The sequence below is a fragment of the Hemicordylus capensis genome, chromosome 2 (assembly GCF_027244095.1).
Source record: "Hemicordylus capensis ecotype Gifberg chromosome 2, rHemCap1.1.pri, whole genome shotgun sequence".
Taxonomy (NCBI): domain Eukaryota; kingdom Metazoa; phylum Chordata; class Lepidosauria; order Squamata; family Cordylidae; genus Hemicordylus; species Hemicordylus capensis.
In genome coordinates, this window is record NC_069658.1 from 131839259 (window position 1) to 131859898 (window position 20640).

General features: G+C 50.1%; 2 protein-coding genes across 2 annotated transcripts; one reads left to right on the forward strand and one right to left on the reverse strand.

The window, feature by feature from the left end:
• Positions 1–449: 449 nt before the first annotated feature.
• ZBTB22 (zinc finger and BTB domain containing 22) lies at positions 450–5890 on the reverse strand. The gene is made up of 2 exons (XM_053296668.1): positions 5766–5890; positions 450–3335 (listed from the first exon to the last, which is right to left on the reverse strand). The coding sequence occupies exon 2, from the start codon at positions 3295–3297 to the stop codon at positions 1735–1737; it is 1563 nt and encodes a 520-aa protein (XP_053152643.1). The 5' UTR covers positions 3298–3335; positions 5766–5890; the 3' UTR covers positions 450–1734.
• Positions 5891–9496: 3606 nt separating this feature from the next.
• Positions 9497–18844, forward strand: LRRC58 (leucine rich repeat containing 58). The gene is made up of 4 exons (XM_053296669.1): positions 9497–10205; positions 11472–11600; positions 13017–13294; positions 14575–18844. The coding sequence occupies exons 1-4, from the start codon at positions 9748–9750 to the stop codon at positions 14781–14783; spliced, it is 1074 nt and encodes a 357-aa protein (XP_053152644.1). The 5' UTR covers positions 9497–9747; the 3' UTR covers positions 14784–18844.
• Positions 18845–20640: the final 1796 nt, after the last annotated feature.

Here is a 20640-nt window from a genome sequence, read left to right on the forward strand (position 1 = left end):
GTGGCGGTGGCGAAGCTGCTTTCAGCCACATCATGCGGGGGGGGGGGATATGTACTATGTCAGGGAAGAGAGGCTTTTGGTTAACAGAACCCCTCTTTTAGCAGAGCAGATCTTCCTCCTTGAAGGCAACCCTTCCTTGCCCAGGGAACCCAGGCATTCGGCCCCTCATACCTTTGTTAGAACTGCAGCTCAAGTACTCAAGAGACAGCAGCCCTCTGGTGTTTGGCTGTTGCTCATCAAGGGGCCTGCAATTTAAGGCATCTTGTCCTCCCACCCCTCTCCACAGGAGGGCTGCAGATTATAAAATTCCCGGGCCATGGAGGTTGCCTTGTGTAACCAGTTCCAGATCCTGTAATGGGAAGTTTTATAACCTGGGGAAAAACCTGGCCCAAACCCTTGTGGTTCCCAATTGGGTTGACGCATATAGAGACACAAATTGTGGGGGGGGCTTAAACAGATCAATAAATATTTATAGCGAGTTTTCTTAAGAAAATTAAGGTGGGGGGGTGGAAGAGAGGCCCAAACCAGATTACTGTATTTACCTGAATCCAAGACTGGTTCCCGCCCTCGCCCCCCATTTTTTTAATACTAGAAATCTTAAATTCAGAGTCCTGTTCCTTTTGAGTAAATGCAGGTATAACCTGTATTTAACCTCTACTTTTTAAGGGGATCGTCTTAAATTCAGAGTCATCTTTGATTCGGGTAGGTACGGTAGGTTACAAAAACTTCAAACTAAATGGAGCCACAGGAAGAACAGGATGCAGGGCAGAGTGTGATAAAGATAAACAAGGGCTGCTAAACCCAGGGGGCACTCAGGAATAAGGGGACACACACACACACAGACCCCACAAGTGTCCTGGATCTCAACTTCCTCCCAGTAGAGTCACACAACTGGCTGTGGGGTGGGGGACAAGGAAAGGGGGTGGCATGACTGGTCAAGGGGAGAGCACCATTTCAGAAGGGAGCAAGAGGCAGCTGGAGACCCCGTCTCATGGAGAGGGAAGTTGTTCTGGGAGGGGTTAGAAAGCACCGGCTCCCTCCACCACCCCCGGCACTGTCCTTATTGTGGGAGCCCACGCAAGGCAGCGCCATCTCTTACAGAGGCAATCTACAACAGCAGAGACACACACGAACAGACACGCACACAGGACAAAAACACAGATAGCTGGGGGTGCCAGCGGCTACATGAAAGGATCCCCCCCAACTCCAACTAGACAGCACAGGGCAGGTTTAGTGTTCAGGGTCCTCCAAAGTGAAGGCAGCTCTCCTCCCCATTCAAACACACAGAGGACGCCAACTAAGAACAGAGGCAGGGTATGAGGGAGGAGCCAGAGCCTCCTCCAGTGCCAGTCCTGAAGCCAGGAGGAGACGCCTCCCCACCACCACCACAGGGGAAGCCTGAGATGTGGGCTGGAGCCGGGTGTCCAGGGTCCCCCCTCCAGCTGTCGGCTCAGGGCACGATGGGAGGAGGCAGCGTGCCTAACAGAGGCCCTGCCACAGCTCGGAGGGCGGCAAGTCTGTTGGCACCAAGTCTAGCACTCCCCACTCCCCAAACCCAGTCTACAACCCCACCATCACTAGTGGAAGCGCATCACAGCGCTTTCAGGTAAAGGGGCAAAAGTCATCTCCAATGCAGTCAGGCAGAAGTGGGGTGGGGGGTGGACTGTGGGGGGCAGTCACTGCTGCTGAGACAGTCTCCTCCCCACGGCCCCCCACTCCTGCAGCCCCCTTGCTTTACATCTTGCTGCTCCCTGCGAAGGCAAGTTCGCTGCGTGGTGACCTCCCCGGTGTGCCCCATTCAGCATCTCCGCTTACTTGGGAGGGAGAAGCCTCCTTCTTGACAGGCCCAGAGGCCACTGGGGCGCCTGAGCCGCCTCCTCCTCCTCCTCCTCCACCCGCTGCCCCTCCGAGGCGATGGCGCCGCTCGCAGTGGCCCTTGTGACGCATGAAGCTGTCCCGCCACATGAACTTCTTGGCACAGACGTCGCACTCATAGGGCTTCAGGCCAGTGTGCGTCTTCATGTGCTCTGTCAAGTGGTGCTTCATCTTGAACTTCTTGTTGCAGACGGGGCAGTCAAAGGGGCGCAGGTTGAGGTGCATGTTGACGTGCCGGTCGCGCATGCTCTTGTGGGAGAAGGCCTTGCCACAGTGGCACATGAAGATCTTGTTGCCGTCACCCGAGCTGGCCGCCAGCTGCACTGCTCCGTGCTCCACAGGGGCCTGCGGCGGGAAGATCATGATCTGGTTGCCCTGCATGTCCATCGGCAGGAGGGAGCGTGGCGAAGAGAAGGAGGAAGAGCTGCCACCAGGGAGGGGCGAGGCGTCCTCCAGGCCCTCGTAGGGCGAAGGAAAATCCTCTGAGGACTCGCAGAAGTTGACTTGCTCCTCCAGCTTGCTGCTGCCTCCGCCACCAGGGTCAGTCAAAGTACGCACGTCGCTGATGCTGAGGGCGGTCTCGGGGGTGGGCCCGGCCACCTCCACGGGGTCCTCGTCTTCCTCGCAGGTCAGCACCAGATCCTCCTGGGAGCGCTCCTTCTTGATGAAGACCCACTGCTTCTGGGGCATGATGCTGGGACGCACGTAGGCCGGCCGGCGCCCTTCACTGCTGCCGGGCTCTCCGCTGTCGCTGATGTCATCGTCGGTCTCCAGAATGAACTTGCTGCCCCCGCCGGCAAAAGGGTCAGGGCAGCGTGAGGGGCCCTTTTCTGCCTGGAAGATGACCTCCTCCTCGTGGTCCTCCGAGCCCTCGCGCTCGTTGGCCAAGGTCCCCCGTGCATTGTACTTGCTGTGTTCGGGGCCATCGCCTGTGTCGCGTGGGCTGAAGTAGTTGCTGCTGCTGGGGGACTGGTTGTCACTGGTGCGGCTGGAGTGGGCCCGGAAGGAGGAGGAGGAGGAAGGCCCAAGGAAGGCCCCACGCCTCTCCTTCAGCAGCTCAGTGCACTTGTCCACAATGTGCCACATCTGCAGGACGCTGCCCACCGTCAGGTAGTTGACGATCTCATCCGAGGCCATGCTCAGCTTGCCCGTGTAGGCAGAGCCCAGAACCGTCTCGAACGCCACGGGGTCCATGACGCTGGGCAGCACGATGGACGTCATGTTCTTGAGGAGCACCTGGTCGTGGAAGTAGGGCGAGGAGGCAGCCAGCACCGCCCGGTGGGCCCGGAAGACCCGCCCCTGGACATGGATCGAGATGTCGCACAGCTTGCCTTCCACCCGCTGTTGATTTAGGTTCTCCAGCAAGGCGCTAGTGACCTCGGGGAAGTCCACATGGACGATGGCCAGGGCTGAGGGCTCCATGGTGCTGCAGCCACTAGTTGGCTGACTGTCGGTCTGTCCTGCAAGCAAAACATTGCAAAGGAGTCCAGGTGAGAAAGGGAAAAGAGAAAGCAAGAGGCCAAGATAACAAAGAGACATGGCTAGAGAGGGAGAAACACATGCAGAGCTAGGAGCGTGGGCAAAGAACTTCTTCTTCTCAGCTTCTGCAGAGGATCCTGGGCAGGGAAGGGAGTATCATGGGAGCACAGGAAGCTGCTTTACACCAAGTCAGAGCATTGGTCCATCTAGCTCAATGTTGCTCATGCTGACCAACAGTGGCTCTCCCAATATTTCAGGCAATCCCAATCCTAATTGGAGAAGCTGCCAGGGATTGAACCTGGTACCTTCTGCATGCAAAGCAGGGGTACAGCACTATCCCCCCAAAAGGTACAGCACTATCCCCCCAAAACTGAACTGGAAGTCTGCACATTTACACTTCTCGAGTTTCTTCCCTTCCTGGGAACATAGGAATAGAGAGAGCTGCCTTATACTGAGTCAGACCACTGATTCATCTGGCTCAGTATTGTTTATACTGACTAGCAGTGGCTCTCCAAGGTTTCAGGCAGGGTTTTTTTCTCTCAACCTTAGCTGGAGATACTAGGAACTGTACATGGGCTCTTCTGCACACAGAGCATACGCTCTAGCACTCAGCTACTGCTTCATCCCCTGTGGACACCCTCTGCCAAGAGCAGCAGCAGGCCAGTGGGCTCTGGGTTCAAGTCTGGCTTCTGGCCTCATGTAGTTTTGAAAAAGCCACTCTCTGTTAGCCTCAGGGCACTCAGCAAGGTAATGGTGCAGCTAAGCAATGTGGGCATTAGGATACTTCCCAAAGGGTCCTCATTGTCAGAGGGCTCTCCTCTGGGGCACAAAGAACCCCTTGGAGCATGCACAGAAGGCCCACTCCACATATCAGAGCTGAGCTCCAGCACCTCCTGAAAGAGAAGCCATACACAAACAACTTGGGCAGATGGTGCTGGGTTTCCAGAAGACCTGTTTTGCCAGATACCTGGTGCACCCCCCATCCCAGGGCAGGATGCTGCACTCAGGTGGGGGTATTGTGGAAGGAACTGGTTCCCCAACTAGATGTGAGCAGGAGGTGAGTGCGAGTCCTGTGGGTCTTTGAGCCTGATCAAAGATACTGGAATAAAGTGGGGGTGGGGTGGGGTTGCTTCTATCCAGAAGGAAGTGCCTACGCTGAAGGGCAGGGAGGCCCACTGCCCCTGGGGAATGGGCGGTAGCTCGTTTGCAGAATCCCTGCTGGGCATGCAGAAGGTTCAGTCCCTGGCAGCCCCATCTTCACATCGGGCTGGGGAAGCCTCTACGGCCTGGTGAGCCAGTGCTGGTCATTGCAGGCAGTCCTGAACTAGAAGGCCCAAGGGCCTCACTCTGTGGAGGGCAGCTTCCCCACAGCCTGTAGTCCCGGCACTCGGGAGGGGGCATGTGGCTGGCAGAGGAAGAGGAGGCCACCAGGGACTTTTACAAACAGCAGGTTTACTGGGAGGTTTTATTGCAAACTCAACGTTGTTCCCCCCAAAATGACACAAATAGTCGATTTTTTTACCCAGGATATAAATCGGGCTACACTTGTGCTGTGAAAAACCCCAAATGTGTGTGAACCACTCCCCAATAACTCACAGGGACTTTGGGGTAAATCTGGCCCATATGTGTGCACACACACACACACCCATCCATTCTGGAGAAGATGCAAGTTAAAGGGCTTTAAAAGCCCCATGTGAAAAACTTCCAGCCAGATCCTGTTTTTTGTTTTGTTTTGTTTGCCAGCAGGAAACTAGGAGAGGACTCTGTTCTGAGCCCACCGTGGGAAGCCTTCGATGGAACTAGCACCTGGTTCATCCTGCTACTGGGGAGGCTCCTTCCCCGCCAGCCCTGCTCCCCGAGCCCGGCCACTGCTCTGCTGCACCAGGGCTGACTGCTTGGGCTGGCTGCCTCCGTTCCCAGGCTCTTGGCAAGGAGGCGGGGAACGGAGTCTGGGCTGGCAAGCTCGGCCCCCCTTCCAAGCTTCTCTGGGCTGGAGCTGCAGGAGGGGCTCCCTCCCAGTGGGGCCCGCGGGGTGCCCCGTTCAGGCCTGCCTGGTTAGGCAGGCAGGGGGCATGGAGAGGCCACCTGGACCCCTCGGTCCTTCCGAGAAGACTCCGCTGTGGGGCTCCAGGGGTCCAAGCAGGGAAGCAGGCATGCAGAAGCAGGGAGGCCTCTCAAGGCGACACCAGGAAAGGGCTGGAGTTCTGGGGGGGGGTGCTTAGGAAGGCCCCCGTAGCTCCCAGCCCGGCCCCCCACAGCTAGACTGCACCAGGCCCTGGAGGCTCCCCGGATGGATCAGCGGCCCCTCCCCCCATGGGGAACTCTGTACACGCTCAGAGAGGCTCCTGCTGGATGCCCCTGGGTATGTGCAGAGCTGCCGTGACCACTCCACTGCCCTCCGGCTCGCTCACCGGCCGGTCCTGCGGCTGTGGCTGCTCCTACTGGGCCTCAGGACGGTGTTAAAGGCACAGGCCTAGCCAGGCCACCGCCTCTAAGCAGCTTTGCCTTTAAGGTGTGTTTCTTGCCCTCCGACTAGCAGGCCACCAGCGACAGAGCTGCCTGGCTCCTCGGAGCGCATGCGTGGGAGGAGCCTTCCGAGCCAGCCTCCTCTTAAGGACGCCACTTGCTGGGCCTTTAAAGGCAACTGCTTTGTGTCGGAGGACAGTTTTCTAAGCACACCTATGGGAGGAGCTGCTCTCACCCCACCCTCAGCCCAAGAGCCCGAGGAAGACATGCAGAATTCCTTTCAGCTGAGCAGGAAAGGTGTTTTTCTTGCTAAGATACCTCCAAGCCGCAAAGTACCTCTCAGCACATGCAGAGCACTTCTTCCCCTTTACAGCTTGCAAAGAGCAGCACCAGCGACCCCCTCCCAGGAGAGGAGGAAGAGGACCTGCTGCCAGAACTAGTAGGAAAGAAGTGCCGCTTACTTTTGCGTCACAGTTCTATAAGAACATAGGAAGCTGCTTTATACCCAGTCAGACCATAAGTCCATCTAGTTCAGTATTGTCTACACAGACTGGCAGTAGCTTCTTCAAGGTTGTAGGCTTGGAGATGCCAGGGAGGGAAAGGCAGGGTAGAAATGCTTAGATTGCATACGCAACAGAGCACTCAAAAAAACAAAAATATTTCATTTTCATGTGTCCCTTCTTTTTGCAAAGTCAATTCCAAGAGGATGAGGCATAAGTACACAGCCCACCAGCCACCCATCACCCAGCACCACCCAGAACACACTCTACCCCACCTCCACCCCCATGCGACATCAAAAAGGGAGTCCCACTGGGCAGTCATCTCTCCCTCCCCCCATACACACACACACACACACACACACAAATATCTGCTGTAGCACAAGGCTAATCGGAGTCCGAAAGGACGTTGCACTGGGTTGCAACAGCGGGCAATCCTTGAGGGCATGACTGTCCGTATCCCAGCATTTGACTGCTCAAAGTCAATCCCTCCCTCCCTGCTCACCCAAAGAACTTTGAACGGGGCTCCCGACTGTGTTCAGTGTTCCCTAATGGCTTATGTGTTAAATGCTACTCAGGTATGTATGAGGGGATTCCCTGCCAGTGAGGCGATGGCCAAAGGCACTGGACAAAAATTCCCACTTGTGAGCCAAGGGCTTCTTTCTCCCAGCGACTCCTGCTCCCAGTACCATAGCTGCTCATGTCCCATTCCCCCTTTCAGCTGCCACCCACTGATGTGGGCAGAGAGCAGGGCAGGCAGTGTGCTCCAGGTCCTGTCAGAGGGCTGCAGAGGGAAGTGGGTAGAAGCCCCTTTCCCCAACCCCACTCCACCCCAATGGCCAACACTTGGAGGGGTCCACTGTGCATAATGACCCTCTCCTTTGCCCCATTCCTTCAGATGCACCCATCGGTGTTTCTTCTACTTCTGCTAGCCATGGCTTACAAAGTCCTGCTCGGACCATCATCATCATCCCTGCCTGTCTCACACATACCCCACCCCAAGCCAGGGCCCAGCGAGTCCCATTTTCTGCACCAGGTGTTCCCCTCCTTGGAACTCACCCCTTCCCGCTCACCCCTTCCTGCCACTTACTCACTTGCACCTCCCTGCTTGCTCACCCCTCCCTGCTCACTCACTCGCCTCCTCCCCACGGCTTGCTTGCTCAGTTGCTCCCTCCCTGCTCACTCGGCACTCCTCCCCGCTCACTCATTCAACCCCACCTGCTCACTCACTTGCTCCCTCCCTGCCACTCACTCACTCACCCCTCCCCGCCTTTCACCCCCCCCACCGCTCACTCATTCACTTACCACCTCCCTGCTCTCTCGCTCGCCCCCTTCCTGCTCAATCGCTCGGAAGGGGGTGCAACAGTCCCTAGGCCCCACTACCCCGGTACCTTTTGTGCTGCCACTGCCCTCTGTGCCTGCCACTATCCCACTGCAGCCCCGCCACTCATACTGTCCATAATTTTCACTGGTGGGGGGCGAGCAGGCCACCCCCTGTGGTGGTGGCGGGCACACTTCTCCCCCCACCCCAGCCGGCCCGCAGCTGTTCTCGGGCCTGTGCGCCTGTGCACTCCGATTATGGATACAACACATGCTGCTATCAATAATCGGAGTGCGCAGGCGGCAAGTCAGCCAGTAGTTGGGGGAGAAATCTGCCCCCCACTGCCCCCACAGGGGGTGGACTGCCCCCCTCCTGGCAGTGAAGATTATGGGCAGAATGAGCAGCGGGACACCGGTGGCACGGAGGGCAGTGGTGGGGTGAGAACCCCCCCAACAATAAAGGGGGGGCCTTGCAGACAGAGAGGGCATGGATTGGGTGGTGGGTTGTGAACACCCCCTCCCTTCTGCTCACTCGCTTGTCCCATCTCCACTCAGTCACTCACCCCTCCCTGCTCACCCGTTTGTCCCTCCCTGCTGCTCGCTTGCTCACTTGCCCTCTCCCTGCTCAATCACTCGGAAAGGGGTGCAACTATCCTTGGGCCCACACTGGCCCTCGTCAATGCCCACCTCTACCTCGTTGCCCGCCACTGCACTCCATGCCTGCCACTGTCCCACCACAGCCCCACCGCTCATACAGCCCATAATCTTCAACCCCAGGAGGAGCAGGTGACCCCCTGTGGTGGCAGCGGGCAGGCTTCTCCCCCCTCCCCCTCCTGGCCAGACCACAGCTTCTCTCAGGCCTGTGTGGGCCCAAGGATAGTTGCACCCCTTTCCGAGTGACTGAGTGGAGATGGGGCAAGCGAGTGAGCAGAAGGGAGGGGGTGTGCACAACCCACCACCCAATCCATGCCCTCTCTGTCTGCAAGGCCCTCCCTTTATTGTTGGGGGGGTTCTCACCCCACCGCTGCTCTCCGTGCCACCGGCGGTGGCATTCCCCCCCCACCCCCGGTGAAGATTATGGGCAGTATGAGCGGCAGAGCCCTGGTGGGAGGTGGGACAGTGGCATCGTGGAAGAAAGCAGGGGTGAGCAACCCCCCCAATCAAGGGGCCCCCCCTCACAGATGGAGGGAGCATGGACTGGGTGGTGGGGTGTGTGCATGTGTGCCGGTGGCTGCCCCCCCCCCTTTGTCCCAGGCTGCCAGGAAGTTTGCTATGGGCCTAGGCAAGCGTCGGGGAGGGGGGCGAGTGAGTAAGCAAGCTTTGGGGAGGGGATGAGTGAGAGAGCGAGCAGGGAGTGAGTGAGCGAGTGGTGGGGAGGGGAGGGGGCATGAGCGAGCAAGCAGGGAATGAGCGAGCCAGTGGCAGGGAGAGGTGAGCGAGCGTGAGTGGGGGCGAGAGAAGAGTAGGTGGCTGGCAGGGGCTGTGGTGTGGTGGTGGGGCACAAGGAGAGCAAAAAAATCCTAGCACACAGATGCTCTATTTGTATCTTGTTATACTTTACCTCAATTTGTTATATTTTAAATAAAACCAAGGAGCAATTCAAAATTGCACCATGAAAGATAAAGGGTACCAGCTTCTGACAGGTTTCTCTAAAGGCACTGGCTACAAATGGAGAGGCTGAGCATGCTCTCTTCTTGCCAGCATTCAAAATGTTGCCGTGTAAGATAAAGCATAAGAGTTTCTCAGATAGATTGACCTTCAGGGTAAGGGCACTGGCTTCATCTGGAAACTGAGCATGCTCTCTTCTTGCCAGATCTCAAATTTTAAGAAGGAATGAAAATTTGATACGGGTTGTGGGCAGAAAACAGGAAGGAGCTTCATTAGACCATACTGAGCATGCTCCAGTGCTTTTGAGCATGCTCAGTTGCCCAGGAAAGGAGGGTTACTACAGGGGCTTCGGCCCTTGGTTGCTGCCTGGGATCCTGCATAAGAGTTAAAAACTTGAAGGGAAGCGGGACAGAGACGTGGCTGGGTTATACATTATTCAGGTTGCCGGCGGCGTTCCAGAGGACAACTGGCTATTCAGCTGACAGGGTCCCTCCTGACCGAGATGGCGGAGGAGGCAGAGGCCCTACGAGCGGACGAAGCCGCGGAGGCTGCGGCGCTGCGGGCCAGGGGGAGCGTGGAGCCGTCCTCGCGGCGCCTGGTGCTGCCCCAGTCATGGGTGTCACCGGCAGGTGGGCTGCCGCCGGGGCTGGGGCGCTGGTTCCCGGTGCTGGAGGTGCTGGATGTGAGCGGGACGGGGTTGTCAGCGCTGGGCCCGGAGCTGCTTGGCCTGGAGCGGCTGCACACGTTGCTGGCCAAAAACAACCGACTGGGCGCCCCGGGCTCCCTCCCGAAAGGCCTGGCGGGCTCCCCGCTAGGCCGCTCGCTGCGCGTCCTCAACCTGAGCGGCAACCGCTTCGCTCAGCTGCCGGTCTCCCTTCTGGGCCTGCATCGCCTCCAGAGCCTCAGCCTGGGCAGCAACCGCCTCCACAGCATCCCACCCGCCATCCAGGAACTCAGCAGGTGAGCCGCAGGGCGGGGCGAGAGGAAGGTTGGTGATGAGCATCCCCTCCCCACCCTGAACCCAGCAATAGCGTGGACTAAAGGTCTGTCTTGGCTGGCACAGAGAGAGAGGCTGCCTCTGGACATGGAGGCGCTGCCCTTATTTCTAGTGGTTAGTTGCAACTGATAATAAACCCATGGTGGAGGTTTCAGGTTTAGGTAATCCTTTCTGAAAAACAGAAGAAGAGCCCTGAGGAGCAGCCCAGAAGGACATCCTGACCAGAATCTTGTTTCCAACAATGGCAAGTTCGGTACTGCTGGAGAATGAAGGCAATATTTATTGACTGATGAGTTATTATTTAATAAATAGCCCTCTTCTTGCTCTCTCTTGCTCCCCCCACCTTTGTCCCTTAAAGGTAAAGTGTGCTGTCAAGTCGAATTCGACTCCTGGCGCACACAGAGCCCTGTGGTTGTCTTTGGTAGAATACAGGAGGGGTTTACCATTGCCTCCTCCCGCACAGTATGAGATGATGCCTTTCAGCATCTTCCTATATCGCTGCTGCCCAGTATAGCGGTTTACCATAGTTTGGGAAACATACCAGTGGGGATTCGAAGAACTGGCAAGTTTTTGTTTGCTAGTCAAGCATCTCCCCGTTGTGCCACTTAAGGTGACTTGTTTGTCTCACAGCAGTTAGCATTCAGAGATAAACTGTCTTTGGACATTTCATTTCACTCTTATCAAGACGTTTCATTTCACTCTTATCACTCAGAGCTGTTGGTGTTTGCTGTCCAGGAATTTGACCAATGCCCTTTGAAAGACCAGAGCTCCTCCTCCATGTGACCTGCTTACAGAACAGTGCTGTGAAGAGTCTGTCGAAACTCCATCTCTTTTGTATAGGAAGTTGTGAGGATAACTGAACGAGAATGCTTGTGCTTTCAGAACAAAGTGGGGGGAGGACCTCTCCTTTTTTCTATTCCCAGAAAGGGTGAAAGGATCCGCCTGTCTCTTTCTTACAGTGCCTCTTTCTTGCAGTCCTGAGAGAGAGAGAAGGTTGTGGATTTGTAGCTAACTAAAAAATAGTTTTAAAGAACATTATCATGAAGTCATCTCTAATTTGATCCTGTGTAACTAGCATATACTATGCCAAATCTCAGTATACTGTGTTTCCTCCGTGCTGTATTCATTTGCAAAATATATTCTGTTGTGAAACCATCCTGAGATAAAATTCTAAGCTAAGAGGAACAGACATAAAATGTTTACTTACTAAACATCCTTTTGTCTTTCAGTTTGGAATTCTTGTATCTCGGAGGCAATTTCATTACTTCAATCCCACCAGAGTTAGCAAATCTGCCTTCATTAAGTTACCTAGTCCTCTGTGATAACAAGATACAGAGCGTTCCACCCCAGTTGGCACAGTAAGTATTTAGCCATCTTATATATTTAAATATTGTGTACTTGTTAGACTACATTTTTATATTAGGCCATTTTGAATATCTGTCCATAATTCTGATTGTTGAATGAGTTCAAATGCATATGAATACGATAGCACTCTCGGAGAGTATGTAGGAAGAAGTGTTTAAGTGGTGTGTAGGTTATCACAGGTGAGTCTGCTTTGTTGTGTGTGCAGGGAAGCTATGATTACTATAGCTTCACAACGTACTTCCCTGCCCGCCCTGCCGAGAGCAAAATAATTTTGTGCATTCTGCTGCAAGATGTGTCAACCAGTCCTGAGTGTGTATGTATGAAGAATGTAACTTTTGTAAAACAGAGCATTAATTTAGGCTGATTTACAGCACCCATATGCCACCTCGTACATTCTTCTGTTATACTAAGTTTTGTCTATGCAGTTCTGTCTCCTTCTCTATTGGCCATGTAACATTTTGTTATTTGACGGAGAGTTTTAGGATAACAAACTCATCTTCTGAAGCTGACCTATTAATTACCATCTGCAGTTTGAAATAAAATATTTTTTCCAGTAGCAGTTCGGAAGGGCAGTAAAGGCTACATAAATTTAGGTGAGCTTTATAGATCTTTAAAGTGGCATCATTTATTTATTTATTTTACTATACTTTGCTGTGGATGTTATGCTGTTTGTCTATATTAATGTATTTCTACCTGAACATAGGTTGCTTTGGTGCACTTTTGTGCAGGAAGGCAAGGCATAAATTAACAAAAACTAATTAAAAAAAATAGCTGTCTTAATACCCTTGGTATCTCCCATTCAGTCATACTGACTGGGTTGAATATTGAAGTGCTGCAACTTTGGATCATGAGAATGGAATTATGGAATTGGCTGGCTGCCAAGGCATGAGGGCAGCTGAGTAGTTTTTCTCTGCAGGGCCTTTCGAGAGCTCTTCCTTTATTAAATAACTACTAGCTGGGCACAGAGCATCCGCTCCCCTAGTTCTCCTTCTGCTGCCGTTTCTTTGCCTGCCCTTTGCTGTTTTATCCCCACCCACCCCGCCTCTACCGTTTTCTCTGCTGGCCAGCCAGCCAGCCATCACCACTGCCATTTCCCCCCCGCCCCACCCGTAAGCAAGCCTGTCTGGCACCGCCACTTTCCTCTTCCCCTGCTGGCAGCTCCTGAACTCTCACGAGAGCTGCCACGCATGGGATTAGTGACGGGTATGCCTAAGAGAAATATATGTATAGAAGATATTTGTGTTTACTTGCTGAAATACTACTGTGCTGTGCTTAGAGGTGCCTGGAAGAAATATTTAGGAGCTGATACAAGACTCTGAGGCTTACCTCAGAATGTAGGGAAAAGAGGGATGAGAGCGCTAAAAGCAAGGCACAAGGCTACCTCTCCTTTTCTCATGTTTGGTTTCCAGGTTGCATTCTCTTCGCTCCCTGAGCCTCCACAATAACTTGCTGACATATCTTCCTCGGGAAATCCTCAATCTAGTTCATCTTGAAGAACTGAGTTTACGAGGGAACCCACTGGTTGTGCGATTCGTGCGTGACTTGACCTACAATCCTCCAAGTCTACAGGAACTGGCTGGCCGCACCATTAAGACCCGCAACATTCCTTATGTTCCTAGTGATCTCCCTGGAAACCTCCTCCGATATTTGACCCTGGCCAGCAATTGCCCCAATCCTAAATGTGGAGGTATACTCTGTTTTGTGTTCCTGTGGCAGGCCCCTTTGCCCGCCTTTCCCTCAAGCCTTTGTACACCCTGTCCATGCTGCTAATGTCTGTTTCCTTTGGGGGCCCAAGTTATTATTTTTTGTTCATTCCTAAACCTTTCATGTTGTTTGAGGAATTTGAGATTAATTACTCAATGGTGGTGTTATATTGCTCATAACAAAATACAGAATATACTAATAGTATAAAATGCATCCAGATCAGCAGAGCAGTTAATCCTCAACCACACAAACTAGCCTTAGAAAAGGTAATTTGGATGACTGATTATTTATTAAACAGAACTGAGACTGTCATTGAATTTAGGATAGTAGATTTCATCCTTTTCAGAATGGACTCATAGCTTCACTCACACCTGGAACATGGGACTAGCTTTCAGGCTTTTTTTAAACTGCAGGTGGCTACCTTCTTTCATCTTATTTTCTAATAGGAAGCTGCCTTCTGCCCCATCAGTAGATGGGTCCATCTAGCTCAGTATTGTCTACACAGACAGGCAGCAGCTTCTACAATGTTGTAGGCAGAAGTCTCTCCCAATCCTATCTGGAGATGCCAGAGAGGAAACTTGGAACCTTCTGCATGCAAGCATGCAGATGCTCTTCCCAGAGTGGCCCCATCCCCTAAGAGGAATATGTTTCAATGCTTATACATACAGTCTCCCATTCAAATGCAAACCAGGGTGGACCCTGCTTAGCAAAGGGGACAATTCATGCTTGCTACCACAAGACCAACTCTCCTCCCATAGGAGGAATTGGACCAAGCCTTATCTAGTCCAGCAATCCAACAACTTCCCACAAGAAAATTGTCTCTAAGCTTTTCTTTAAAAAATGAAATCCTCCCTGCTGGCACGTTTCCCAGACTATGGGAAAGACCTATATCGGGCAGCAGCGATATAGGAAGATGCTGAAAGGCATCATCTCATACTGTGCGGGAGATGGCAATGGTAAACCCCTCCTGTATTCTACCAAAGACAGCCACAAGGCACTGTGGTCGCCAAGAGTCGACACAGACACGACAACACACTTTACCTTTAAGCACACAAAAGAGGTGGTGGGAAAGAGAAATAGTCCATTTTATTTTTGTGTCTCAACACATCAGTTGAAGACCAGTCCCTTTGCTGATTTAGGCTGCTTGTTAGTATCTTGTGCAGAAAGGTGCTTTGTGATCCAGCTATACAAGAAAGATATGTACACTTTAAATCTAATTTGAAGTATTTGTTGCCTTAGAAACTGCCTCTCTTTTGTCCACAGGAGTCTACTTTGACAGCTGCGTCCGACAAATCAAATTTGTTGACTTCTGTGGGAAGTACCGCCTTCCGCTGATGCACTACCTTTGTTCCCCAGAATGCTCTTCCCCCTGCAGTTCTGCCTCTCAGAGTTCTACTTCCCAGAGCGAATCTGATTCGGAAGATGAAGCCATCGTTGCTGCACGTAGGATGCAGAAGGTTCTTCTAGGATAAAAAGAAGGGAAAATTCTAGAAGAGCAGTCATGGAACTGCAGTGTCTGATGCCCCCATGCAAGGGATGTTCTGAGAACATTATCTTTTCACTCATGGAAAGTGTATCTAGGCAAATGAATTGCTTAGACAGTGCTCCCTAGAAGGCTGCCTGCCTTTTGAGGGGAAGCTGGTATAAGAACCTCTTGTAAGAGTATGCTGTATGGAAGGTCATTCTAGAGTTAGTTAGACATTGGAAGTCTCCTTGGCATTGGTGACCTGTTAAAAAGGTACTTGGAGCCCTTCACTACTGAGACTGGATATGAAGTGGACCATCTGAAATCTGTCACTGTGATTAAAAAAATAATTATCTGAGGGTGCAGGGTGGGGGTTCCCTAGTGTTGTCATAAGTATCTATCATACTTGAACATATGTTTCTCCCCCAGGATCTGCTTGGTCTTGAAACATTTATTTTTAGCCATATTCCTTCAAAGTACAGAAATCTATGAAATATTGATGCTTTCTTCTTTGACTTAACTACATATAATGTAGTTGTTATATGTAGGAACAGAACTAAACCTTTCTTTATACTACACTGCTTTGTCATGCATCATTCTCACAGATTTTTTTCAGCTCTTTGTTATAGCTCTTGTAGGAAGTATCCTCACTTTGCCAACACAGCCCATTTGTGTCACATCATAACTGAACCTAGCCAGTTTTTCACTATGTGCTCCCAGAAGATTGATCCCTTGTACTGGATTTGAAGTTCTTCTGAAGCCTTGGAACAAAACTGCTCCTTAACTAGTAAATTGCAAGCAAGTCCTTTTGCTTATATCCCCTTTTTGTATGCCCAGGTGCCATTATGTAAGAGCTTCCGTTTTATACAATGGGCAATATTTGTTCAAAGAGCATGGTACTTGTCTTAAACTGGAATGGTTAGCATAATACGCTGCCTAATACCTATAATAATTCAGAAAAATCAGAGTTGCCATTTTTACCAGGACCTCAATCTCTCCGGGTCTTAGTAACCTGCCAAATCATCTGTGCCATACCCTCTTGCCTTCTCTTGTTTTGCTAGTCCTTGCATGGATTTCTCAGATCTCTCTATCCCTCGTCTTACAGAGGTCCTTCATGGCAGTGTCTTTCATCTAAACTTTCATTTCTATACTTCTCTGTCCATGTTTGAGAAACTATTATGTACAACAAAGGAGCATTTAGTCTCCATAGAAGTTAAACATAACATTTTAGAAAGTTACAAAATGGCATAGAGGTAGGAGTCACTACTTGGGATGTCACTGGTATTAGGTGGTTGTATACGTTTCACTGGCAGAGCATTTGCAATTGCAATGGAAATGCTGATTCAGAGGGAATCTCCATTTTCAAGTGTGTGTTTTTCTGTACACTTGACTGTTGCTTCTGTTGCTTCTCAGGCTTTTGGCGAAGTTCAAGTGTAGTACTCCATTTTGTGAGAGAGCCAGATGTCTTTCCTCAAGGCATTGCTCCGTTGCAGAGATACCACCATTTCTCAACACTCAGCCCACAAAACTGGGTCAAGTCCTGGGAATGTCTTATGTATCTGCAGCAGAACCATTGTCTGACATGCTGCGCAGTTTTACAAGGATGAAGGAGAAGCACCATCTTCACAAGGAACAGCCTAAGTAACAGCATGCAAGACTTGCTTTATAGCACTGGGTGGGCCAAGGGGGGAGTGAGTGATTTTTGTTTCTCCTCTGCTCCCGAGTCCGTTTGTGTCCAGGAGTATGTCTATGAGAGTTATGCAGGGGGAGGGGAGAGAAGCTGCTTCGCCCAGCATTGCAGAGCAAGCCTTGTACACTGTTAATTTGCTCCTTGAGAGGATAGAGCTCTTGTTCCACTTTCATAAGGCTGTGCAGCATGTCAGCCACAGCTGTGAGGAAAGTGTGGATCTTGCACAAAAACAAGTATGTGGGAAGGAAACTCCTCTGGAAAAGCCTTGCTACATAGAACAACTTGACAGGAAGAGAACTGTTCTCATAATAGGGCTTTTTGAAGAACCTGTAGAGCAGCTAAGCCAGTGCGCAGTGTTCCCTTTAAGGAGGATTCCCAGATGTTGTTCACTACAACTCCCAGCATCCCTAGTTATTTATTACTAGAGATTATGGGAGTTGTAGTCAACAACATCTGGGAATCCCTGCTAGAGGGAACACTGCCAGTGCTCATTATACAGTTCTTATCATTAGGCAATCTCATTTCTGTTAGCTTTCCCTGAAGTCAGGAATGTCTCATCTGTTTAGATAATAGTCTATGAAGGAATATAAGCACATACAATTTGGCAAGGTGGAGGCTAGTGGGCTCTAGCAATATGGAGTATTTGTGCTTTACTGGAATGTCCTCACAGGCTGATCTGTCTGGATTTTGGAAGCGCTGTCCTGGAACACATGTGCTATAATACAGAAGTGGTAATTTTTTTAGCAAGGAAGAAAAGCAATGTGACCACTTTTCCACCTGATATTTGCAAGCAGTAACTTTATTTCTAACGTTTCCTGCTCATATACTCCCCTATTCTAGTTCAGTAATGCTCAGTGTAGAGAAAAAATACTACATTGTGGCTTGTTGATTTTTCACCATACCAAATTAAAACACTGCAACTTCAGCTCTGAATGGCCTTTTGTTAATGTGGTTTTTGTATATGGTGGAGCCTTAGCATCGTTTGATGCATGCTGTCAGTCACACCGAAGTGCAATTCTGAGCATCAATCCTTGCTGCATTTACAAGCACCTACTTGTAACTTGCTGCTAAGCTCTGGCTTACCACTGTGATAGAGGGAGAATGTAAGTTTCTTGGAACAGAAGAACTATTGCAGCCATCACCTTGTGCCTTGAAAGTATCAATTGCAGCCAGTCAAGTTGAGATTATGGAGCCAGGGAATTGTGGAACTGAGTTGCTGTTGCATTCTACCCATTGTCTTGACCAAACAAGGAGGGGGGAAATAAGAGTATATGGAAGTTTTCAGTGATGCTGTAATGTAAAACCTAGTTCAGTGTCCACCAATGACACAGTGAAAAGTAAAAATACTCGCTGTAATAAATAAATGCCCTAAAATGTGAAAATAAGCCTAGATAGGCCCTATATATTTTCCTTTCTTATATTAGATGTGAGATTATTCTGCTCAAATTAACCAAAGCTATTTTCTATACATAAGCCTTTAAGACTTCACCAAAGCATTCGTTTTTCATTTCTTTACAGTACAGTCCTATATATGTCTACTCTGAAGTTAGTCCCATTGAATTTAAATGATTCCACTCTTAGATACTATTTTCTTGTTTTTGTGTCTTCATAGCATCCAAGAGTGGAAAAGGCTAAAGTTGAATGTGATTAAACAATTCCATCTTTCCTGCTGTCGTCTCCTTCTTTCCATCTCCTTGGCCAAGAACAGCAGATGGGGTGATTCTAAATGCAAATCTTGTGTGTTTAAGATCAGTAGGGAGCATTTTTGAGGAACAAAATATCTACTTAACTAGAAGCAATTTTTACAATTTCAAATCTTGTTATGCTATTTCTTTAGGATTTGTGGGATATGCTGAATATTTTATTATACCCTGCAGGGTATTCATACACTCTCTCATGTGTCTCTTAATTGTCTTATATTTTCTTCTTCTTCAAGTTTTGTTAGATTGCTTGGCAAGCGGGGAGATCTTGGTCCTCTTTAATTTATGTTCTAGTTGGTGGCAATGAATGGGAGGGATTTAATTCAATGGAAGTAATGAAACTTAATCCTTACAATGCTTCTTCTGTTACTGACTTCAAAGAGTTATTTTAATGCATCTTAATTGCACCTATGTGTCCCTTTTTGCTTGAATATTAGAAACCTGATCAACTACATTGCTTGCTTGTCTAGCACACTTGACTGCACAGTGAACCCTCAAAGAGGATTCACCCAATTTTATTGTTAAATGTAATCATGTGTATTTGCTGTATTAAGTGTTAAAAGGTGCCTTATATTTGTAAAATTACACTTTGCTAGATATACACAGCATTTCAAACAGTATTTCAGTTATGAATTGTAAACTGTTTGAATACTAAACCAAAACATGGTTTAAAACCAACATCTGCCTCTCAGTCGTCATAATTGCAGTGTGTGTGTCAGATGTGTGTCTGTAACTTAAAATTGTTCTGAGCGGGGGGACAAACCCCCCCCATGTGTAATCTATATTTGATTTTGTAAAACACATTTGCTTGTGGGGGCAGTGGCAAAGAGTTTGCCTGCCCTTTTCACTACTTTTTAATGACGGGACTGTCTCTCTTTGTTTTTAGGTGATTTGTGGGGAAGGGGTTCTTTAACAACCAAACGTTTGCTGCTGTCCTGCTTATTACAGGCTCAGTTGCAGCACCTCTACCATCAAGACACATAACAATATGAATTAAAATTGGGAGAGAACAAAATCGGCTACATAGCACAAGCCTGGGGGTGAGGGGGAAACCAGCAGACCACACTGAATGAACAGCAAAAACCAAATAGCAAATAGTTTTGAGGTGACTTACTTTACCATCTTCCTCCTAGAAAGTAGCCAACTAAAATGGGGGCAGGGGGTGATACCCCTCCACCTGGAAGTTAGCTTCTGGACTTGTAACTTGGAAGTCAGTTGGATGTTTGTATCTCTAATAGGGTGGGGCTCTCTTCACCCTGTCAACATATGTCCCCTCCTGTGTCTGTCTGTCCTGACTAGTGGCTGTAATTACTACTACAAATATGTATAAACTGTTTTTCAACAAAGTTCTCAAACTAGCTGCATAGAATAAATAAGATGGTCCTCAAAAGGGCTCACAATATTTTTTAAAAAACATAAAGCAGACACCAGCAACAGCCACTAGAGGGATGCTGTGCTGGGATTGGATAGGGATAGTTGTTCTCCCCACCCCTGCTAAGCATAAGAGAATAATAAAAAGTGCCTCTCTGCTCAGTTAGCTCTTGGAGAGGGTGGGGACAGGGCAAGGTTTTTAAAGCCCACCTGTCAAGCTCTGATGATCTGGCTATTGCTACGCCTGCAGTACTGCTTTGACCCTACATTTGCTACACCGCCTTGATAAGCCTGGTGCCCACACTGGACATATGGGAGCACTTGACCAGGTGCCTTTGTGGGTCCCTTTAGCAGTGGGGGGCAAGTAGATGGTGGCTCCTATCTTTCTTTCTTTTTAACCTGTAGCTGCCCTCACCCCTGCCATTGTGTCGCTGGATGCAGGGCTGCGGGCACTGCATTATGGCAGATTCCAGCATGGCTGCTGAAGAGTATTCCAAGCCATTGCTACGGAAGGCCTTAAGGTAACGCGATACACAGAACAAACCAGAAGTATGAACCTGGTCACCACATCTAAAAAAGGACACTGTAAAACTGGAAAAGGTGCAGAAGAGGGCAACCAAGATGATCGGGGGCCTAGAGCACCTTTCTTATGAGGGAAGGCTACAACACCTGGGGCTATTTCGTTTAGAAAAAAGGCGGCTGCGGGGAGACATGATAGAGGTCTATAAAATCATGCATGGTGTGGAGAAAGTGGGTAGAGAGAAATTCTTTCCCCTCTCACTTAACACTAGAACCAGGGGTCATCCCATGAAATTGAATGCCAGGAAATCTTGGACCAACAATCGGAGGTACTTTTTCACACAATGCATAATCCACTTGTGGAATTCTCTGCCACAGGATGTGGTGATGACCAACAGTCTGGATGGCTTTATGAGGGGTTTGGATAATTTCATGTAGGAGAGGTCTATCATCAGCTACTAGTTAGAGGGCTATAGGCCACTTCCAGCCTCAAAGGCAGGATGCCTCTGAGTACCAGCTGCAGGGGAGTAACAGCAGGAGAGAAGGCATGCCCTCAACTCCTGCCTGTAGGCTTCCAGTGGCAT

Bases quoted from the DNA above. Each gene is read 5' to 3' on its own strand.
- ZBTB22 (XM_053296668.1), bottom strand. From the start codon at position 3,297: ATGGAGCCCTCAGCCCTGGCCATCGTCCATGTGGACTTCCCCGAGGTC.
- LRRC58 (XM_053296669.1), top strand. From the start codon at position 9,748: ATGGCGGAGGAGGCAGAGGCCCTACGAGCGGACGAAGCCGCGGAGGCT. The intron at 11,601-13,016 runs GTAAGTATTTAG...TTTGGTTTCCAG, and splicing joins GTTCCACCCCAGTTGGCACA to GTTGCATTCTCTTCGCTCCC. The intron at 13,295-14,574 runs GTATACTCTGTT...TTTTGTCCACAG, and splicing joins CCCCAATCCTAAATGTGGAG to GAGTCTACTTTGACAGCTGC.